This window comes from Rhinolophus sinicus, chromosome 2 (genome assembly GCF_057876585.1).
Source record: "Rhinolophus sinicus isolate RSI-liver-muscle chromosome 2, RSI-T2T, whole genome shotgun sequence".
NCBI classification, from domain to species: domain Eukaryota; kingdom Metazoa; phylum Chordata; class Mammalia; order Chiroptera; family Rhinolophidae; genus Rhinolophus; species Rhinolophus sinicus.
This window is the reverse complement of record NC_142502.1, coordinates 160,370,807-160,392,844: the sequence shown is the minus strand read 5'-3', so window position 1 is coordinate 160,392,844 and position 22,038 is coordinate 160,370,807. Positions and strand designations below refer to the sequence as shown.

General features: G+C 35.6%; 1 protein-coding gene across 4 annotated transcripts in view; it reads right to left on the bottom strand.

Moving 5' to 3' along the window:
- PREPL (prolyl endopeptidase like) overlaps window positions 1-22,038 on the bottom strand; it is a 34,551-nt gene that overhangs the window by 3,574 nt on the left and 8,939 nt on the right. For 3 of the 4 annotated variants that reach the window (XM_019748615.3, XM_019748616.3, XM_019748617.3), the window contains 11 exons: window positions 18,954-19,076; window positions 17,735-17,801; window positions 16,972-17,178; window positions 15,790-15,925; window positions 10,969-11,185; window positions 10,157-10,342; window positions 5,787-5,984; window positions 3,016-3,191; window positions 1,620-1,836; window positions 1,029-1,178; window positions 522-645 (listed from right to left, as the gene is read on the bottom strand). In XM_019748615.3, coding sequence (XP_019604174.1) covers window positions 522-645; window positions 1,029-1,178; window positions 1,620-1,836; window positions 3,016-3,191; window positions 5,787-5,984; window positions 10,157-10,342; window positions 10,969-11,185; window positions 15,790-15,925; window positions 16,972-17,178; window positions 17,735-17,801; window positions 18,954-19,076 — 1,801 coding nt within the window. The remainder of the gene's footprint in view (window positions 1-521; window positions 646-1,028; window positions 1,179-1,619; window positions 1,837-3,015; window positions 3,192-5,786; window positions 5,985-10,156; window positions 10,343-10,968; window positions 11,186-15,789; window positions 15,926-16,971; window positions 17,179-17,734; window positions 17,802-18,953; window positions 19,077-22,038) is intronic. The other variant, XM_074331937.2, reaches the window with a different exon arrangement.

The window sequence follows — 22,038 nt, the reverse complement described above, 5'->3', positions numbered from 1 at the left end:
CTGAATACAGAGTTTGAAAATGTGTATGTGGGTCCCTCCCACCCCAAGTCCAGAGAGTCCTGGCATGTCTTGGCAAGGAAAAAAGGTAAGAGTCCCTGTTTAATGACACCAAAAGATCTAGAGAAAACTAAAACAGCTAGTTTGGGCATTTGAAGCTCTAGAACAAAAACTTCAGAATCTGCTTTTTAGAAGTTCCCAAGAATAAGGGCTTAATTTTAATATTGTTAAACGAAAGAATGGTTGTATGATATGATAGTACATCTTGAATTTATATTTGATATTTAAATTTGCTTTTTTTCTTTGTGCCTTGTCTACCTTATTTTAATATTGTACTTCAAAAAAAAGAGATGAGGCAGTTACAGTCATTATATATGTTTCGATTGGAGTCAACATAGGAAAAACTATTTGTCCCAAATCATGGGCAGATGATTTGGTTTGTACATAAAATGTGTCCCTCTGAGCAGCAGGCTAAAGGTAACAGTCCACTTAACTATGTTCCCTGCTTCCAGGTGGTCTCCTACCTTCCCCGGCGCCCTGAGCATGCTCCATAACGGCTTCCTTGAGTTTCTCAGTATAGTTTACAATTCCTTTCAGAGGTACACGTTCATCGTTTTCATAAGCTGTGATGTGAATTGCAGGATAATGCTGCAAGAAAATAGATGTACAAAGAATTTATATTATTTCTTATGGTTCCTTTCTACCTTATAGATTACGAAAAACAATTACTTCCAATTTGTTTTTTCCCCTAAATGCTAGATGTTATTTTTTTATTTGGTTCTCTCGAGAGATCGGCAGTATCCCAGTGCTAGACTACTCATTACCTGGAACAGTGTTTTCTTGACTAGAGAGACCATGACCTTATAGAAACAAACACGGAATATGAGCCGAGATGGGGCTGGAAGGTGTTTGGGAATTATAGCAGAACAATCTAAAATCCTACTGAAGTCCTGCCCAGCTCCGGTAAGTGTCCTGTTGATTTCCTTCTCTATCACTTCCGGATGACAAAATCATTACGTGTCTTTCACTACCTGAGGTTTAATATTTTGATAGGGACAGTAGCGTTTTATGTAGTTCTTGTGTTTTTCATCAGATGAAGGATTTCCCCATTCTTCTAATTCTTCTAATGTCAGAGGAAGTGTCGTGTCCATCATGGTGTTGAGAACATCCAAGAACGGTGCCTAAAAAAAAGCCAAATGAACTTAAACTTTGACGAAGAAATTGGTAAAATGAGTTTCAGAAAGATATACTTTGTGCATTCCAGAGTCAGTGTGCTATGCCTGACTTCTTGGAACTGATGAGTCATATATGCTTTTCTCTTTTTCCACCAATTCTAAACGTTCTTCTCCCCCCCCAAAAAAAAAAAATCGAAGGGAATAGTGATTAACATCCTTTAGAGGAAATCCTTACAAATTAATAAAGAACACTGTCAGGGAAGAATAAGTAAAGGGTAAGCAGTTGGATTAAAATAACTTTAGAAGTTCTCCCAGCACAACAACTGTGTTTAAAATGTAAAAGCTTTGTTATACTCCTATGTTAAGGTAAAACTAACGGAACTCTTTTCTTAGAGTAGCTTATGGATTTATGCCTTCCCATTCTGTAAACAGAGACAGTGTACTCACCTCCAAAGTCACAGCTCTCAGGAGGTCTGGATTAAAATTGCACAAGGCTCCCACAAGCACCCCTCCAGCACTGAAAGCAGTCAGGGTTGTTAGACTTGGCTGAGAAAAGCCTTGGCCATGAAGTGTCTTAATGCAAGCCTCTAAGTCGGCAAGGCCATGGAGTTTTTTGGTTAGACGGCCATCAGCGTGCCACTGGAGACCTAACTCACCACCACCCCTGAAATTAAAGGGCAAAACAGTTTTAGTGGGAAAAAAGTATTCACGATATAGGATGGGGTCAGCAAGACTGCAGACCAAATCCACCTGGAGGCCTGTTTTTGCATGGCCCTCGAGCTAAGAATGGTTTTCATGTTTTTAAAGTTTAGGGGGAAAAAAACCAAACAGGATATGCAGCAGAGACCATAGGTGGCCTCAAAGCCTAAAATGTTTACTATTTAGTTCTTTAGAGAAAAAGTTTGCCAACTCCTGATACAGATAATCAAAAATTGATTCAACAAATATATTTCAGTGCCTGCTTACTATTTACAAGGCATTGTGCTAAATGGAAGCCTTAAAAACATAAATAAGCAAAAATCTTCTGCCCTAAAGAAGATCCTAATTTTGTGGAGAAAGTAAACAGCTACAAAGCAATGTGGATGCTATTATAACACAAGTATACGTAAGGTATCCCAGAAGCAGCGGAAAGAACACCTACCTGTCAGGTTAGGGGTATATACGTGAGTCAGGAACACGAATGCTTAAGATGGAGATACTATCTAATCTGAGTCTTGAAGGCAGAATATGAATTCCCAGAGGGCAAAGAAAGTGAAGGCATCAAGATACAGCATGTGGACAGGCACAGGGGGAAAAGAGCTGGATGTGGAGGATGTGTACGGCGGGAGCGCAGGTCGTGTCTGGGAGGGATGACAGCTGCCACTGCAGAGCTAAGTCTGACCATCAGGATGTTAACTACTGTACTGAGAAATACGGATTTTACTGCGGAGATGGGGAGGCAGTGAAGGATTTTAAGTAGAAACACAGAACAATACTTGTGTCTTGAAAACAGCTCGAGTAAAATGGAAATAAGAGTAGAAAAAAGGAGTCCAGCTTAAGAGGCTATTTTAGAAAAACCTAAACTCAGGAAAATTAAATGGAAACCATAATGTTACTAAATAAGTAGAGATGATACTATTCTAAAAATCCTAAAAATTTGGTACAAATGCTAAAAATCTACCCTTTTGCTTATGAATCCACTAATGTTACCAAATCAAATTCCACCAGCATAGGGTTAGGAATTTCTAAATTCAACAGTACAGATGAAAAAATAAACTTTCGCTCCCTGACATACTGTTATTCTGGACCCCTATCCCAGTGCTCGGGCCCAGACACGTCCGCCAGGGGCAGCGTGCTGACTCACCGCACGTGGCAGTATGCTAATATCCATCCGTCTTCCACCAACACCCGCCTTTCAGGCCTGAAATTCATTTTCAAATCCATGCCATAAGCTCCATACACATGGACCAGGAGAGGTTTCTTCTGCAAGTCCTCAGAGTCCGTTTTGTGGAAAACTGTCATGGGCACTAATTTTCCATCCTGGAAATGAAGATTTACTAGACACGTAAAGGGAGAGTCTTTTAAAACAGTTTTATCCCCAATTTTATACACTGCTTATTGACGTTGAGCAGAAACCGCATTTAATTAAAACAAAGAGTTATGGTCTCTAAAAATCCATCATGGTATTTATTTTCAGCTGCTTTGCTGACCTTTAATAGTAACTAGAAAAGAGCAGCAAGACTGGCATGAAAACACTTTATTAAATGCAGCTTTTCATGATACTGAAGTAATTGTAAAGAGTTCTTCACTACCTAGTATTACTGTAATTCTTTCTTTCAGAGCAAGCCTCACTACCTATTAAGGTGAGACGTACTAGCACAGCGTTCTTCCTATACGTAGGGCTACAGACTGGCATTTCTCAGGTATGAATACTTACAGATACGCTAACTCAAGAAGCTTTAACAGCTCAATTTTCTGTCCTCTACAGTCAGAATTCTCAACCTAATGGTACCTGAAATCTCGTACTCACCTTACTGATATACCCACCCACATCCTCTTCAAAGGCGTTATTTAATTTTATTTTTAAAATGTTTAAGGTTTATACATTTTAACACAAAAATTACTTTTAGGACAGGTAACTACCCTGTTTCCCTGAAAATAAGACCTAGCTGGACAATCAGCTCTAATGCGTCTTTTGGAGCAAAAATATAAAACTTGGTCTTACAAGATTGGATCTTATAGTAAAATAAGACCGGGTCTTATATTAATGTTTGCTCCAAAAGATGCATTAGAGCTGATTGTCCGGCTAGGTCTTATTTTCGGGGAAACACAGTACTCCCCAATGCAGTGCACATTCATCAATCCCAATTGATTGAAACTAGGCACTCTGGACAGACAAAATTAAGGGAATCTGAACTCTCATAGAAAAAGGGTAGGAAAGTTGCTTCTCACTCTGCTTATAGAAACTAATGAAATAGCACTAATGTACGTAAGGAAAAGAATATAGCTAAGCCACTCTATTTTTTTCATTCTCATTTTGAAGACGTTACTTTGGGGCACCAGGGTGTTATCTAATCAGGAGGAACTCTCCTCTCATTATTCTTTATTGTACTCAATGTGTTACGAATAGTTACAGTGTAACTAAAGTAAGATTCATGCTTAAAAAATGACGTAGATTAATTTCTATACAATAATCTTGGTCTTTTCATCTCCTTGCCTCCTCCCCAACTTCAATTAAATAAGCAGAGAAATACTTGCTGGTTGAACATTTATGAGAAAAAAAGAGGTCAGGGTGGTAGCAAGTCCTATGATGACGGGGTCCCAGAATTACCAGCAGTGCACAAAGGCCTGCAATGTTCTAGCAGTTTCCACTCAGCAGGGGCTTCCCTACTTCTCTAATATGTAAAGCATCCCTTGGTTCTCCAAGAACTTAGCTCCACTGCTCTTTCCATTTGGGGTATAATTACAACATTTTGATAGATTGGTATTAAATCCCGTATTTGTAAAATAAAACAAAGCCTAAACATCATATTTTGTTGACAAAAACCAAAAATCTGGAAGGTGATACACTAAATGGTTAATGATTTTTTTACCGAAGAGGTACAGCAAATGGGACTGAAACGTAGTCACTTAAACTTCATACATTCTGTGTTTTTGCTGTGTTCTAACAAATATGTCTTCCGTTATAATGTTAAAATAGTAATTGCTTAGACAATCACTGAACAAAAGAAAAAAATTCTTAAGGAAAAGAGACCCATATCCCAATTCACTCTTTGTCAGTACGTGTGAAATTATCAGATCTATACATTAAGGTCTGAAAATTCCTTAAATTGAAGGCAGTTTATATATGAATTTGTTCCTCACTTGTACACATTTTCTTTTCTACTTCTTACAAGCTTCCCCACCCTCTTTTTCCTGGCCAACCTATCCTCTTTTCTCTACACTTTGGCTAGACTGTCTCCCCTTATACTTCCTGAATGCACCATTTGTCCCTCAATTCAGAGCCTCTGTGAAAAATGGAATCCTCCTGCCCCCTTTCCAGCTTAACTCTTAATCGTCTTGACTAAGATCTTACCTGAGACATTACTTCCTCAGAGAATCTTTCCCTGATCTCTCCAGACCAGCTAAGGTCCGTTTGCCATGTTTCCCCTGTACTCAGCACATTTTCCTTTGCAGCAATCAGTACATTAGTAATTCATTACTTCAACATGTTTTCTCCCCCATTAGAGTTAAGCTCCACGAGGGCAGGGACTATCTTAACTCTAGTTCACGCTAGTCAGTTGCTTACCACCTTCACAATTTTTGCCAAGGTACCCCAGTCCAAGTTGATCAATGCATATCAACTTTGACTATTTTTTCTTTAAATCAACTTTCAAAATTTAAGTAAAAACAACAGGTGAAATCAAGGGCTTGATGTGCTATAAATTTTCTAATCCATGTTCAAATAAATCCATGAGTATTAGTTTTAAAAAAAAAAAAATCCACGCTCCCCTTTCAAATCATTTGGGTCTTACTGTGATATGTGAGATCCACTTTACAAAACTGTGCTATTGTAATCCCAGCAACTGCACAGTACTTGACAAATAGTATGCTTTCGGTAAATGGGAGCCGACAGTGGAGATTACAAACACTTACCTTGCTTTTGGCTTCTAGACGTAACACACGACTCGTCTTTGTAATTGGGTCTTCATGCCCAGTTTCCTCAAACAGTTTGCCTTCTGCAAACTTGTAAGTGTAATATTTTGGGGGACGTATTGGAGAGCAAAGCTGAAAGGGACAATTCTTTGGGTCTGAATTTGTATCCATTATGAATCCACAGGCCCAAGGAGGGAGCTAAAGAAATAAAACAGTTATTTTTACTCTTTATCTAGACACGAAGTTATCATGAATTAAATTTCCGGTTCTGTCCCAAACGAGATGCTGTGCCCACCAAGTTTAAGTTCTTCTGTCCATTATCACGAAATGCTTCACCTAAGGGTTACTGCAGCCCAACAAAATACATTTCAAGTAAAAAACAAACAAAACTACACTAATGATCATTAAAATGAGGAAAAATGATAGGAAAATAGTTTATCATGATTGTGGATTTACATAAAATCTTTTAAAAAAGTTAAAAAAAGTTTATTTTGGAGTGCAAACCTGGGCAATGAAATAGCAAAATGATTAAGAATAAGAGCAAATCAAATAGTAATTCCAGAACCGAGCAACACAGAACATGAAATCTCTGACATGTGTTATTAATAATTTCCCCACCAGCCCATACTCTGCTGCCTGTACAGTCACAGTGATGACAGTTATTATTCCAGGGCTACAAACTGGCTCAGCAGCATTAAAGCATTTACAATTTGTTTCTAACTTTGGCTCCCGGGCTAACCATTGTGCAGAACAAAACCTTTCCCGGCACATCCACTCTGAGAGACTCAGAGCTATTATGATTAGATTCTTAACTTTAAGAAAAAAGGAAAGGAATCAAAATTTATTCTCCCAGAGCAGCAGGGTCCAGCTTCAAGCCTTCCACTAACATCCTTCTTGTACCTTTTAAAGAACTCTGGTAAGCAGGCTGACAGTGTGTTAAACATGGTACTGAGAGTCAGAACATTAAAAGAAAATTGCCTTTCTTTTCCTAAGTAATCGTAGAAAGAGCAAATTCCTTAGAAAATCAAAGGTCTCGACACAGCAAAGTCACTGGTGGGCACTATTCAGAAAGGGTAGGTGGGGGATGTGTGCATAGGGTGCACCATTTAACCTGTAGAAACCGCAGCTAAGGAGCTTATGTTCACAGAACAGATTTCGTGTAATTAATCCAAAGAATCTATTTTCCTGAAACACTAATAAGGACATATACTTGCAATGTTTCCTTAAAAGAGTTCCTAATTTATTCTCAGATTGAGGATTATTTTCAAGGATAATTTATTTAAACGTAAACCATCACTGGAAAGAAAAACATAATCGTGAAAGTTGGGAAATCTGGTAGCACCACTGAAATGGGCGGATTGAGACCTCAGCGGGAAGCCAAGAAACACTGTTACCATCCTTGTAACCAGGCCTCAGGTTGCGGGTACAAGGTGCCCAGTCCACAGAGGCACTCGTTTTTCTGCCCTTCAGTGAGAGGAAAACAGTTTCCTTGTGACCCTGGTAGTAACCTGTTTTAGTTGCAGACCAAGTGGTTCCAAGAAATCAAAAAGTCTTTTGGGTGTATTTCTTAAACCAATGGAACCAAGGTTAAAATTTTAATCATAATAAAAACTGTTCCAGGGCTATCGACTTTTTAAAGTTGGTTCAGCTGCTGCCGAAATAAGCATTAGTGAATGATCTCAAGGACATCTTAAGTCACATTTCCCATTGAGATAAGCCTGCAGTATCATCTATGTATACTTATGGACAGGACTCAAGAATAATTATAGTTGGCCAGGTAACAAATAGGCAGATATGCCTTAGATACTTGACAGAATAGGTTCAGTATTCTACCAGGAAATCAGAATCATTTCATTGAAAGAATGATTAAGACATAAATGTTGAAAGAAAATTGGCCCAAATGTACAGACTCCTCCAAATAAATTTGTATTAGCACAAAACCAGAAATTCCCCAATTTGCTTAAATATCATAATCCATTTAACTATCCTAACTTCTTTTTGTAAAGAAAAAATTACTAGGAAATAGTGATGACATGACCAATGATGGGGCAAGTATATTAAAGGTTTTACATTTCCAGTGCTGAGACTGAGTTATAAAAGATCTTTTAGTCAAGTGCCCACTGGGCAGAGATGTTACCACAGAAATACTTTATAATCCACTCATAGTATGGCTGAAAGATTTTGTTCTTTGCATATGGCATTGTCTAAGCGTATTAATCAGTGTTGTACAGTTCATGAAAAGGCTGATCTGTAAAATTATCTTTCAGTAGCACCTGGTATATAACATAGTATTTAGTTCCAGAACATTAAACAGGTTTAATAGGTACTACAGGTTGGGAAGGGTCGGGAGATAGAGAGAGAGGATATTGAATAAATTAAAGACATGATGTTTGTGCTCATGGAAGTTAAAGCCATGGAAATGAAGTCATCTTTAAAACAAGAATACTTACACAAAATTTTAAAGGTCATATTTCCTTAGAAGTCAAATCTTATGGCAGAGTAAAGTCATGACAGTTCTAATTTTCTTGACAGAATTTTGTTGTCATAAATGCATTTCTAGAAAGTATGTATTTTCTCCTATCTCTACTCAGATAAACTGCAGTAAGAATAGATGTTCTGCCAGTTTCCCAATTAAGATATCTGAATTTGGCATCGATTAGCAAAGCGAACAGACACACTTTGAATCCAGTATACAGAGGCAGTAAGAAAATCACCTTAGTAAAATCACCAGTTTTGTTTTAGGACACCTACATAATCTTCTAAGACACCAGATGTTACATTTTATAATTTGATTTTATGATGTGGCTGGAAAATTTTGGTTTAGGCCCTTGTAATTTCTTATTTATACATTATAACAATCTCAAAACTAATCTCCCTGCCCCTACCTCTAGTTGCGTCAGCGTACCCTAACAGGCTGGCAGGTAACCTCCTAAAGCTTGACTCCTCAAATCATTCCTCCACTCCCAAATTTCCAATGTTCCCCCTCTTCATAATTTATGCATAAAACCATCATCTTGACAGTCCAAGGGCAAATCATAGATTTATCCCCCAGAAATTTATTCTGGAGTGGAATTACTAGCAGATTCCTGAACATTTTCTGAATGTTTCCAGCCACGAGTGTCATTTAGTATACTTTCTCATTCTAGAATACTATCCCCCTCCCTACCCATCAAAATCCTATCTATCCTCTTTGGTTTATCTCAAAGTTCTACTTCTCCTATAAACGCTTTCCTGGGCCCTCTTCCTTTCCTTTGGGTCCCACAGCACATTTTGTGTTTTTGATACCACTTCTTTCTTTTATTATTATTTTTTGAAACTAACTAAACTATAGACTTTATTCATACTTCACCCATATGTTTCCACTAAAGTCCTTTTCCTGTCCCAGGATCCACATTGAATTTAGCTGTCACATCTCCTCAGTCTCCTCCAACCTGTGAAAGTTTCTCAGTCTCTCCCTGACTTTCAGGACCTTGAGGTCATTTTGAAGAATGTGGGGCAATTATGTGGTAGAATGTCTTTCTATTTGGATTTGATGTTTCTTCATGAACAAATCAAGGTTATACATCTTAGCAAGAATACCAGAGTCGGGAATACACGTCAACAGATCTTCTTACTTGTATGTCAACCTCAAATGCTTGACAGGTTTTTAGCTGGTCAACTGGCTCCATAGCTCTTTCCATATTAAGTAAAATGGAGGCTTCTCCTCTCCCCTTCAGGGACTGTTACCTTAACTCACACGTTAACGCTGCTTTAAAATTGGGCAGTCAGGTGCCATTGCAAGTTTACTTGTGGAGGCAGACTATCTCTTGTGACAGCCACAGGCAGATGTGCCTCCACCAGCTGTGTTACAGTGGAGACCACTGCTGTCCCCTTACTGAAAGAAACCACAGTTCACCCTCCCCGATCCCAAGAGAAAATTGCCAGAGATGATGCGGACATTAGCAAGCAGGGGCAGAAGCACAGTGGGCATGATTCCCATCCCCCAGGGGTGTGGGGATGGGAGCAGCAGGCAGCGGTTAGGCACCAGCTACCAAGTTGGCCTGAGTTATTATTCTATCTAAAGTTGTAGAAATACGTGTTCTATAGAGATATGTAGACAGAGACGCAGTTAATTGCGATTGCAATTAACTGGATGTCTGAAGTTCATGCTATTAAGGCAGTATTTTAGGTAAAACTGCATTAAAAGCAAGGTCCTCTAATTCTAAAATAAATCTCCTAAATGTGATAAAGACCCAGTATGTTAAATTCCATTTAAATTAAATTCCTTTTAAGAAAAAGTACATTGCTATTATTCAAAATGTGTTTTGGTTCAGCTAAACTGCAGGCATTTTGATGAACAGTATTTACTGTCTTTTGCTAATTAAACATACCTTTAGAGACCGAACTGAATCATCAGCCAGACCAATCACGTTAACATAAAGCAGATTGCTGTGCTTCAGGAACAAAACGCAGTGGTCCTTAAACATGTCCAAGTCTACGACTTTGGTGTTTCTCTTCATTGTGAAAAATAAATCCCAATTCATAATAGCAGGTGTATCAGCTGCTGTTCTCATTAGCTGTATGGAACAAAGTTAGAAGAGACCCTGGTAACAGAACGTGACGACAACATCCATAGATGGAACCACGGAAAACTAGACCACACTCTTCTTCGCTATTTTAGGAAGAGTTGAAGGAACTAACCACATCAGGGCTGAAGTGTGACTATCACCATATGAATAAGCCCAGGCTAGCCTGCTGGGTGGCCCAGTGCTTAGATGACAGCCAACCAATGGACATTTGAGTGAAGGTACCAACAGCCAGCTGACTGGAAACATCAGTGAGTCTAGCTGAGACCAGTTGAAGAACTGCCTGATTGAGAAAGCTCCAAATTGCTAACTCACAAAATCACGAATTTATAAGTTTGGTTTTTTTAGGCCACTAAGTTTGGCTTTGGTAACTGACATAATCAGGATAGAGTATGTTTCATTTACTATCCTTTTTAGGCACACAATTAAAATATGTTGAAGTATTATTAGCTCTAACGGAAGAGAAATGGGTTTGGTTATGCACAGGAAGGTAGCATCAATTTCTACACTTTACCAAAAGTCTACAAAACAATGAACTTTTAGAGTAAAAAATGTTGCTGATGGAAGGGTGACACTTCTTAACAGCCCAAACAGGGATAAGAAGAATACAGGATCACCTTGAATTCTGTAGGCTCGCCAACATTAGTGAGAATGTATAATTCATCATCTCTGTGTTCAACGTAGTAAAGGACCCCATGTATTCGCTTCTGGATAAGCACCGGTGGGTCCCAAGGGCTTAGGCCATCTATCAACCATACTTCAGAAGTGGTCTTGTTCATGATATTTATAGTGAGAAAACGACTGTCTTTTGTAAGATAAAGGAAAACAAAATAGCTAGAAAGAGAGAGAGAGAGAAATAGATATGAAAATCTAATAAATTTCAAATGTATGCTAACTTATTAATGACAATTATCTCACAGGTGTTAGTATATATGTTGAATCTATAATGCAGATGGAAAATAAAAACAACTCCTTAGTGAAGTCTGCTCGTAAACTAAAATACTGCTATTGTTTTCCCATTTCCCCCAAAAAACATTTAAAATAATTTTTCTCTAACATTTTATTATGAATATTTTCAAATATGCAGAAAAGTTGAAAGAACTGTAAATACCTATATCCCCATCACTGAGATTCAATCATTGCTAACACTTTGAGATACAGTTTTTATCACATATATGCATCATCAATCCATCTTTTTTTAAATGCATTTCAATGTAAAGTACAGATATCATCTAATTCTCAACCACATTAACAGATTTTAAGGGCGTTTTGCTAAGGAGAGAAAATAAATTTCCTAGAGGAGATATGTAACTGTAGGGACAAAAAGGGATACAGAGTTTACTTTGTTTTTCCTCTGTATATATGATGGATTTCCTTCCCCCCTCCTCCTACTATTTACAACAAAAGAATAGGAAAAAAAAATCCTCACAATCCCACTAACCTAACACATTTAAAAAATTAACATAACTATTTTTTCCTTCTAAGGTTTATTTGTATTTCATGCATGTCTTAAAATAGATGTAATTAAAACACAGCTGCAATTTTCGATTCTGCATTTTTCACTTCAGATATCAGTATCTCCCTCCACATTACACAGTCTTTACGATAATTATTTTTAATGGCAACTTAATAGTCTATCAGATTAAATTATCATAATTCTTAAAAATTTAGATTTTAAGGTTTTACTGTAATAAAGGATATAAAAGGGAATATATTCATGAACCTAGTTTCCCCTCCCTGACCTTTACAATTGTTTCCCTAGGATAAATTCTTAGGAATGGAAACACTAATTTTTCACTCTGAAACAACAGACGGCTTTAAATATTTACATGTTTCCTTATTAGAAAAGTAATTTTACTAAAAATACTGAAAATATAAAGAAGGATGATAACCCTGAATCTAGAGATAAGCATGGCTAACATTTTAGTAAATTCCTTCCGTACTGGATTACATTGCCATGTTTGTCAACTTTATTTCTTCTGTCATGTGTCTGTGTCCATTTTAAACTTGGTGATATAGTTTAAATATTGGTTGATAACATCTATTTATAGATTAAGGATAGATTGGTGCAAAAGTAATTGCGGTTTAAAAGGTTGAAAATAACTGCAAAAACTGCAATTACTTTTTCACCAGCCTAGTTAAAAATACAGCTGCAATTTTGTTAAAAATACTTTCCTCCATTTTGTCACCTGTATTTAAATTTATTTGTTTACAATGGTTTTTGAGTTAAAGAGTTTAATACGCGTATTTTAGGTAACCAAGAATACTGGCACTACCTTTGTAATTTCTTTTGTTGATTTTATGCTTTGGAAATATTTCAACCAAGCGGAGCGAAATAGTTGTATTTTTATCTAGTGGTGTTTTTTTTTGTTTTTTTTTTATGGTTTTATTTTTATCAATAGATTCTTTAAATCTTTTAGGAATGTATGCTGATGTATAAAGTGATAAAAATTATTTTTGTCCAAATAGTCAATATTTCTCACAGCACTAAAAACATAACACCCATTTACTTTTCATTAGTTAGTGAGGTCTCTTTTATCATATAATAAGTTTTTATACATACTAGGGTCTATTCTGGTCTCTATTATTTGTCTGTCAGTTTGTATTATTTTAACTGTTGTAGCTTCATGTTTTCCTATATGGTTGTAGGGCAAGTCACCTACCCTACTTTGCTCTTAATTTTTAACACTTCCTTTGCTATTTTTATCTACTTATATTGGTTTGATGCTGACACAGGTAATCAAAAGATAAATTATTTGGTCAATTATTTGGCAGATACATGGTTATAGGGAAGTGAGAATACACTTAGTGACAAGTGACAAGTTTCTTAGAAAAAAAAGACAATTATGGTAACCACAAAGCAAAAACCTACAAGTAGATACACAAAATATAACGAGAAGGGAATCAAATCATATGACTATGGAAAATCATCAATTCACAAAGGAAGACAGTAAGAAAGGAAGAAAGGAACATGGGAACTACAAAACAGCTAGAGAACATTAATAAGACAGCATTAAGAAGTCCTTACTTATCAATAATTACTCTAAATATAAATTGATTAAATTCTGCAATCAAAAGGCATAGAGTGGCTGATTGGATTGAAAAACAAGACCCAACTACATGCTGCCTATAAGAATCACTTTAGCTTCAAGGACACACATCGGTTCAAAGTGAAGAGATGGAAAAAGACATTCCATGGAAATGGAAACCAAGAAAGCAGGAGTAACCATACTAATATCAGACAAAAGAGAGCTTAACTCAAAAGCTCTAACAAGAAATAAAGGCCTTTACATAATGATAAAAGGGTCAATTCAAGCGGATATGATAATCATAAATATATATGCACTCAACATTTGAATAGTCAAATATATAAGGCTATACTCAAATATGTAATACTAACATATCCGAAGGAAAAAAAAGACAATAATACAACAATAGTAGGGGACTCCAATACTCCACTTTCAACTATGGATCGACCATCCAGGCAGAAATCCAGTAAGGAAATGTGGGACTTGAACTATTACTTTAAAACAAATGGACCTAACAGACATATACAGAACACTCTATCCAACAGCAGCCAAATACACAGTCCTCTCAAATGTACATGGAACATTGTCCAGGAAAGATTATATGTTAGATCACACAGTCTTAAAAGAAGGAAAACTGGAAAATCCACAAACAGAAATCAATACACTTCTAAACAACCAATGGGTGAAAGAAGAAATCAAGAGAAATAAAAAAATACCTTGAAATAAATGAAAATGGAAATACAACATACCAAAACTTACAGGCTGCAGCAAAAACAGTTGTAAGAGAGAAGTTTATAGCAATAAACATCTACCTTAAGAAAAAGGAAAGATCTCAAACAACCTAACTTTATATCTCAAGGAACCAGAAAAAGTTATAGTCATTTTGGCAAACTTTATTTGTACAGAAAGCTGACATCGGGGGGTTAAAGCAATCACAGAAAAAATAACTGTGTTTTAGAAGCTCTATGAAGATCTTTAGTCCATTTTTTCTTCAGTTATTCTGCTTTTACCTTTTTGGTCCTTCCCTTTGGATTTGGGGCTGTGTTTAAAGTATTCAGAATCCACAAACTAGTCTGTGCTGTAGGTCAGGGTTCCGAATGCCAAACTAGGCTTAAACATATTTAATTGTGGCTCATTCCTTATGGGGAAGAAAAAGCACGCTGGAAGCCAAGCATTTTCCAAGAATCTTAAATGTATGTATGACAACTCTATTTTAGAACTTAGGACAGTAACAACATATGGCAAGGAAGTACCTTATTCAAGGGTATAGCTCACTGCGCTGGTTTTTAATTTTTTTGTTTTCAATTTTGAGCTTTATTCACAAGATGGAAAATGATTCATAATCGTAAGTCATTGATATAACATAAAAAAATTACTAGCTTAAACTGTCATCTCCAAAAGATATCCTTGACGAATGACACATAAAAGAGATCGAATGGTTTTGGTAGTTTCTCATTAAAAAAATCATCAGGAAAAAACACACCAAGAAACAGTGACTGTATTACTGGACTAAGAATGTTAGTTCTATGGGCTGGAATAATGTAACTTCTCCAGACTACAAATTATTAATATAAACTGGGGGTTGTACAAGATATTCTTTAGGGTCCTTGTCAGCTCTGATATTTTATGAAATGAAGGGTTAATTTTTTTGTTTTAGGTATCGACTTCACTGCAATAGACTTATTTGGTGTTAAATCCTTTTTTTTTTTTAAATAAAATCTGTTCAGATATTGTTCAAACTATACTGTTAAATGATGTATGAGGTGACAGGACCCTTATGTTAAGAAAACATTTTTTTCTTATAAATCATTTGGAAAAGTATATCTAGGTAAGAGTTAAGGGATTTTGCCAGATAAATTTACTATCATTTCCTTCCAAGTGTGGTTAAGTGGTAATATAAGGCATGAATCTTGGCGATCACAAGGAAGTAAAGAGAATTAGCTTTAAGAAGAAATTACCAAATTACTGGGAAAAGTAAAATTTAAAGACCAACAGCCACCGTGGCTCAAGGCAAAACAATTTAAAATTCAAATAATCTATATGAAATGAGTAGTAAATTCTGTGCAACTGACACCATGGTATCTAGTTATGACTTACAAGAGATTTATAACTGCTATATGACAACCCTTTCAATATTTAATTAACAACTCCTCTCATGTGTCACAGTCCAGAGAGAATGTTAGTAACTAATCATTTACAGTTTAATGATGTATTTGTGTTCACTCTGGAGTTTGACTATATCTAGACTCCAATTTTGAATCCAAACAACTTATTAAAGAATGATTATGCTCATCTTAGCCTTACATCTGGTTCCAGCCAAAATCAACCTTTTAAGTCAACCAAGTGCAGCACTTTAGATAACTGGAGAAATACTCTGGAGAAAAAGATTTAATTGTATTATTCTAGTACCTTGGGTCTTTTTCTGTGTAAAAACGTTCATTACGTTTGTTATCACCAAAAGTGGCTCGATATACATCATGACAACGAAGGTTCCTCTGGAAGGTGTAGAATAAAACATCCTCTTCCTCTTCATCCTTTACCCACTCTGAAAAAAATATAATTAAAGAATCACACATAGCCACCCACTTACAGTTAAAAAAGAAACAAAAAACACAACAAACCAGCAAAATGCATTCTAATTTTGAGTGCCAAAGAGATGTGCAAATTTATCTCTGTAAATCTAACATAGGTTCAACTGTATATAACCTGTGTTATACATAAGCCTGAGAGCTTTCTAGAGAATAAAATTCTACATCAATTCTAGGTTTTCAAACTGTTATCAGTCTCAGGGTACTCAAGTTTCTAGACAGGAGTTGAATGTTCTATATTTTGGAAAGACTTTGGTAAAGTCAGTATTTGCTTTCAGGAGATGAATTATGTTTTAGTCTATAACCTCCAACTTTAAGTCTGGGGAAATACTGGATCATTTTATCTCTTGCCTAAATGTTTTATGACTGCCTTCAAGCCACAGGATGTCTTAAACTACCAAACAGACTTTAATGCTAGTGTTTTCTTGATCTTACCAGAAGCTGTCATCGGAAGTTTTCACACAATTACATCATGACTGCCACCTGGCTGACAGTGACTGTAAGACATCGTTGTATAATATGCATCCTGATTTTACAGAGGTTAAAAGGTACAAAATGTATGTCTGAGAACCAATTAGATAGGATATAACTTCAATGAATTGCAAAAGCATTTAGTTATTAAACAGGGAAATTTATGTTGAAAAATGAAATGGTAGGATGAGTATGAACAAACGCGTATGTATTACTCAATGATAAATGATAAAATTTAAAGTTGGTTCTGTTAGTAAAAATATCACGAGTTCTACTTATGCCTAAGTTAGTTCAACATGTTCAAAGTTACTCTCAGTAGTGACCCTGGGCAATTTGCTATTGGCTATATAATTAAAGAAGGTCTCCTGAGTAAGAGGCACATAGGAAGAAAGTGTGGTGTCCACTGGGATAAATAGATCAGGCACTAACCTTCTCATGGACTCACATGGGCAAGTAAAATGTTTCAAAACTATAAACAGTTCTCTTACTGTTGCCTTTTTAACACAGAACACTGCTTTGGCTGGTGGCTCACCGAAACTGGACACATTTGGGAAAGAAGCTTCCATTACAGGCTGATCACTGAGCTTCACAATTATACAGGTAGATGCTTCAGAATCTTCCGTTCTTATCTTAGCGGCTACATATTTTTCATCAGGAGCAACTCTGATACAATCAATAAAGGGCTGGTCTAATTTAAGTTCCTCCAAATTGAACAAAACTTCGTAATTATCATTGTCTGCTGCATAGAGGAAAGAATGAAAGAGACAATGCCACAAGATGTACTTAAATATTATTTAAACTGTATTTCAATGTTTAAAATTCGCATTTCTCTACTATAAGAAGCTATATTCTGGCTTCCTTCAGCACTGATGGCAGCTTGTTTTGTATACAAACTGGCATTAGTTATTTTATTATCCTATGCTATTCAGTATTATACTATGCGTCAACCTGTGTATTATTATTTGACAGTTATAATTTAGTATTTCTAGACCATATAGAACCTAGAAAGACCATGTAAATGATACTGAATAATTTGTAAAAAATTACCTAGCACAGTACCTGCCTGGTACATTACAGATGCTCAAGAAACGCTGGTTCCCACCTCTATTCTCCCTGTCAAAGCTTCTGTGTAACTGTTAACTATATCTTAAGGAATCCCAGATATTAAAAACTAGTCATTAAAAAAAGGGGAAAATTCAGAAATAACCTAAAAATTTTTTTCGATACCTCTGAGATTTAGTATCAAATTTCCTATGAAAAATCAGAATATGTTAAAAGGAAAAACTATGGTTTACCTTCTTCATCTTTGGAACGAACCAAGCAGCAACCTTCTTGATAATACACAAAACCACCATGTTTAATCTGACAATGAAAAGAGTTTATTTAATAATAATAAATAAATGATTTATTTAATTATTTAAAGACAATGTAATTCAATTAACTGTTTAATGGTCTGACTAGTCAAGATGAAGAAATGAGATCTTTCATAAAAGGCAGACCTGTTGAAGTCTATGAATGAACACAAAAAAATGTAAAATAGATCCTTTTACAGCATAGTAGATAAGAAATGGTTTTCATATGTTCACAACCACTGAAGGCATTTCTTATACATAACTGGAAGAGGCAACATAGAAGACATAATGAAATCTAGGTTGGCTGGTTCTTATGACTGTACAAAGGACTTGAGCTACATTTTGGGGAACATCTGATATTCCTATAGTAGCATTCAATTATGAGATCAAGTGGCATTTTTAATATATTGCTGAAAACCCAGGCAATAACTGTGAGATTCTTTCCTGTAAAATACACTGTCACCACCAACTGTTCATGGTCTTGATTAGATTTTACACAAAGCATCTCATCCTTTGTGGCGTGACAGATACAGACAATTTGGAATTGAGAGAATAAATACTACCAGTACATGAACACTGCTCCTGTCTAATACTTACATAGTAAATGCAACTGACTGACTGATATGATTTCAGGTAGCTTCAGACACATAATTTGAATCTGGAATTTCTGATTCTTAACCTCTTGCTATTTCCATTCTACTATGTATGCGATTTTCGTTTATAAGCTATGGTTCTGTTTTCCAGTCTTACCGAAAAATTTTCAACATGCATGTTCAGTCTAGTTCAATCAAATATTTATGACTATTACTATAAAATGGTCAAATACTTGGCTTTCATGATATTATATTACTTTCAGTAAATTTCTTTTTATAAAAAAAGTGTAGATAGAGCAAACAAATACTTTTCAAATAATAATGAAATATGACAATTTCATTTCAACTCCTTGGAATTATTTTTATCTTGGTTTTGATCTTTGTATTTTAAGGATCACTCTACTTACTCTTTGTTCTTTAAGATTTTTTGTTTGTTTTAGCATATTTTAAAGGCCCAAAACAGTCTAATTTTCATGTGGGATTATCTCTATAAATCACAAGGTATTTCATTTACATCTTGACTGATTAATATCAGATTAGGGGGGAAAAAAAGTCAAAAGATATCCTACCTCTGCATTGACGATTTCGTATTCTTCTTGTGGCTGTGTTTCTAATTTTGTCCTCACTTTTTCAAATGCATCCATGTTTTCTGAAAGGGGTTTTTTGTTTTCTTGTTTAATAGGCAGAAAATCCTGGAAAAAGTTTTATTGGTAAAATATTTCAAACTAAGGAAAAATCCTTTGCTTTTTACAGATAATTCTTATTTTTTTTCCATGTAAGTCCTGCAATGTTAGGTCTATACCTATGAAATAATATGCATTTCACAGATTGAAGCTCAATAAATGATCTACTTTTTCATTTAAAAATGTAAAGAAAGTAAATAAGGTGGAGACTTTATGGCTATATTGTTAATTTAAATGGACAAGTTCTTAAGATGTAGGACAACCAAGAAGCTGGAGAATGTTCAGAAATACTATGGGAAAGGTTTATACAAAATTAAACAGTAAAGGAAATCCCAAGAACGTTTACATATTTAATTATTAGGGGTGAGAGGTGAAAAAAAACACACAACCTACTGAGTTTTATAAAGTACTAAAATACCTCTTTAAAAGGAGGGAAATGTCAACAGGACAGGAAGATATTATCTTTATTAATAAATGTTCAGTATTATTTTATTGACAGCAAGAGTTGTAAGAAATTTGTCCTACTTTACATCTTCATAAGCCATAACTTTCCTCTTCGTGGGGATAAGGAATCCCCCAAACAGAACTGTTTATCAGATCAAAAGGTGAGTTAATGCTTTATATAACAGAACTTCTCTTTGAGTTTAAGGAACAAAATAGTACATTCACCTTATAAAAAGAAGGAAAAATAATGGAAAATTAATGAACATGAATAGAGATACAGATGAAAGCTAAATAAGCACTCTTGTCTTTTAGGAGTATCTAATAAGCTCTGAGCTTTAGTTGACTTCTGGTGAGAAGATAACTATCATATAAATTACTAAAATTTAGCTAAGGCAAAACCTCGATTGTCAAATAAAAAAAGGGTTCAATAATTCAACAATCCCAGGTTTGCCTTGTTTAAGCAAAAGAATTCTAGCCAAGATTTTCAACAACAGCTTTCTGCCAAAGAGGACAACTGTGGCGATTCATGCCAGAGGGGCACTAAGCCTTTGGTAAGGAGCTCCAACAGCTGGTAAATATTTATTGCACAAGTGTGTCCATGGTACTTTACCAACACTGTAGAGAATGTAAGCTATAAATATAGTTTATATCACAAAGCATTTACAATTTAAAATTAAACACACCAATAAAATAGGAAAGTCACCAAAACAAATTAACAATCATTTTCACAAAGTGTTTCTCTGAGAATTTTTGAGATCCTTTATAATTTGGATTAGATTCAAATTAGCAACAATGGTTGTTATGAGAGTCTGAACCATTCAGTCTCTACTTCTATCACATAACTAATATATTCGAGTAATTATGTGAAGACCAAATATTGGAGACTCATATTTAGTTACTTATTTTTTTGCATTTCTACAAAATCTAGAGTTGATCATAAGTGAGGCAAAGTATCTGTATCAATAATTTCCTACTATCACCTAAAACGCAAATCAGAAGATCACTAGATCACTATCCTGAAATTATTAACGTAGCAATGGGGTCTTCTTTTTCATTTCCAGATACACGCTTATCTGTTCTATAATTCTTAGTGGAACTTTTTTTTTTTAAGGAGGGAGCAGCTCACACTGGCCCATGAGGGGCTAGAACTGGCAACCTTGGTGTTATCAGAACCATGCTCTAATCCACTGAGCGAACAGGCTACCCCCTCATTAGAACTTTTGAAGTAGTCAGAATAGCTACCCTCCTACCTTGCAGCTTCTAGCACATTCTCGGTCAGGGAGCTGGGCTGTGCTGCTTTTGAATACCCATTCTTATTGAGAGCAATGGCCAACACAGTGCTTGCTACAGGCAACAGAGCTGGGTCCAATAGCTGCCGTATTAATGAAACTTACTTTACATTCTTAACGTTTTTCTGTGTCAAAAATTCAATAAATTGAGCTTATTGGAACCAAAATAACCCTGAAAGCAACAGGATTTTAAATTGCCATAATAAAATGGAAGAATTCAAGAACTTTGTAAATAATTCCTCAAAAATAATTACTCCCAGGGAAACTGAGATTTTGTGTAATATTCATAAAGTGCTCTAAGTTTTTTTGGTTTTAGTTCTGTCCCACCAATACCCATTGGGTGTTTCAAGTTTTTATTTCAATGCTAGCTGACATTACCTATCATTAGGGTATGCAGCAAAAACTATCCATTTTACCCAAGTATCTTAATACACTAATAGTCTATTTGTTTCAAGGGCATATATTACCTAATGGAGCTGAGGTGAGGATAGCTTACATGTACAGTATCACTCCATTAGTGGAAAAAAGCAGCACTGTTCCCACCGTCCAGGTGGCCCACCATAAAACTATTTTAACAATAAAAACTGGTAGCAGGAGAATGGAATAAATAAACTTTATGGCAAAAATGCTGACTCTAAAGACAGAAAAATGGCACAGTAGAAAGACACTAGAAAGCTTTTGGTCAAGATGGTGCCATTAATAAATGGCTATTTCCAAGTCTATGGCAGGGAGAGTAAAAAGCAGGGTTAGGACATCGTTTGGCAGGAAGCAAGGAATGCTCAAAGATTAATGGAGACGTGTGAAAAGGACACAAGAACCAGTCTGAAGGAGTTCCTACTAGCTGTGTTTGGGACAATTTGAGCATCAGAAAGAATAATGACTGCAACTGATTACACTGAAAAAAATAAAATAAAAATTCACAATAATTTGAAAACAAGCAAAAAAAAAGATAAAATAAAAACCCACCAAACTAAAATAAAAAGAGTGTACAACAACAAAAAAGAAACTCTTCTTTATAGAATACCAGCTAATAAATGTAGAAAGACTAAAATTAGAAAATCATTAGCAAGTCCCAGTGAAACAACTGATTAAAAATCATCAAAGGTTGTTAAACTCATTAGGTGAAATTATATTGGGTAATACAATATTTACACAGTACCAAAGCATTACCCTACAGATTACTTAGCAATTGCAAAGGGAATAATGCCCCTTTAACAATGGAGAAAGCAAGCACTTAT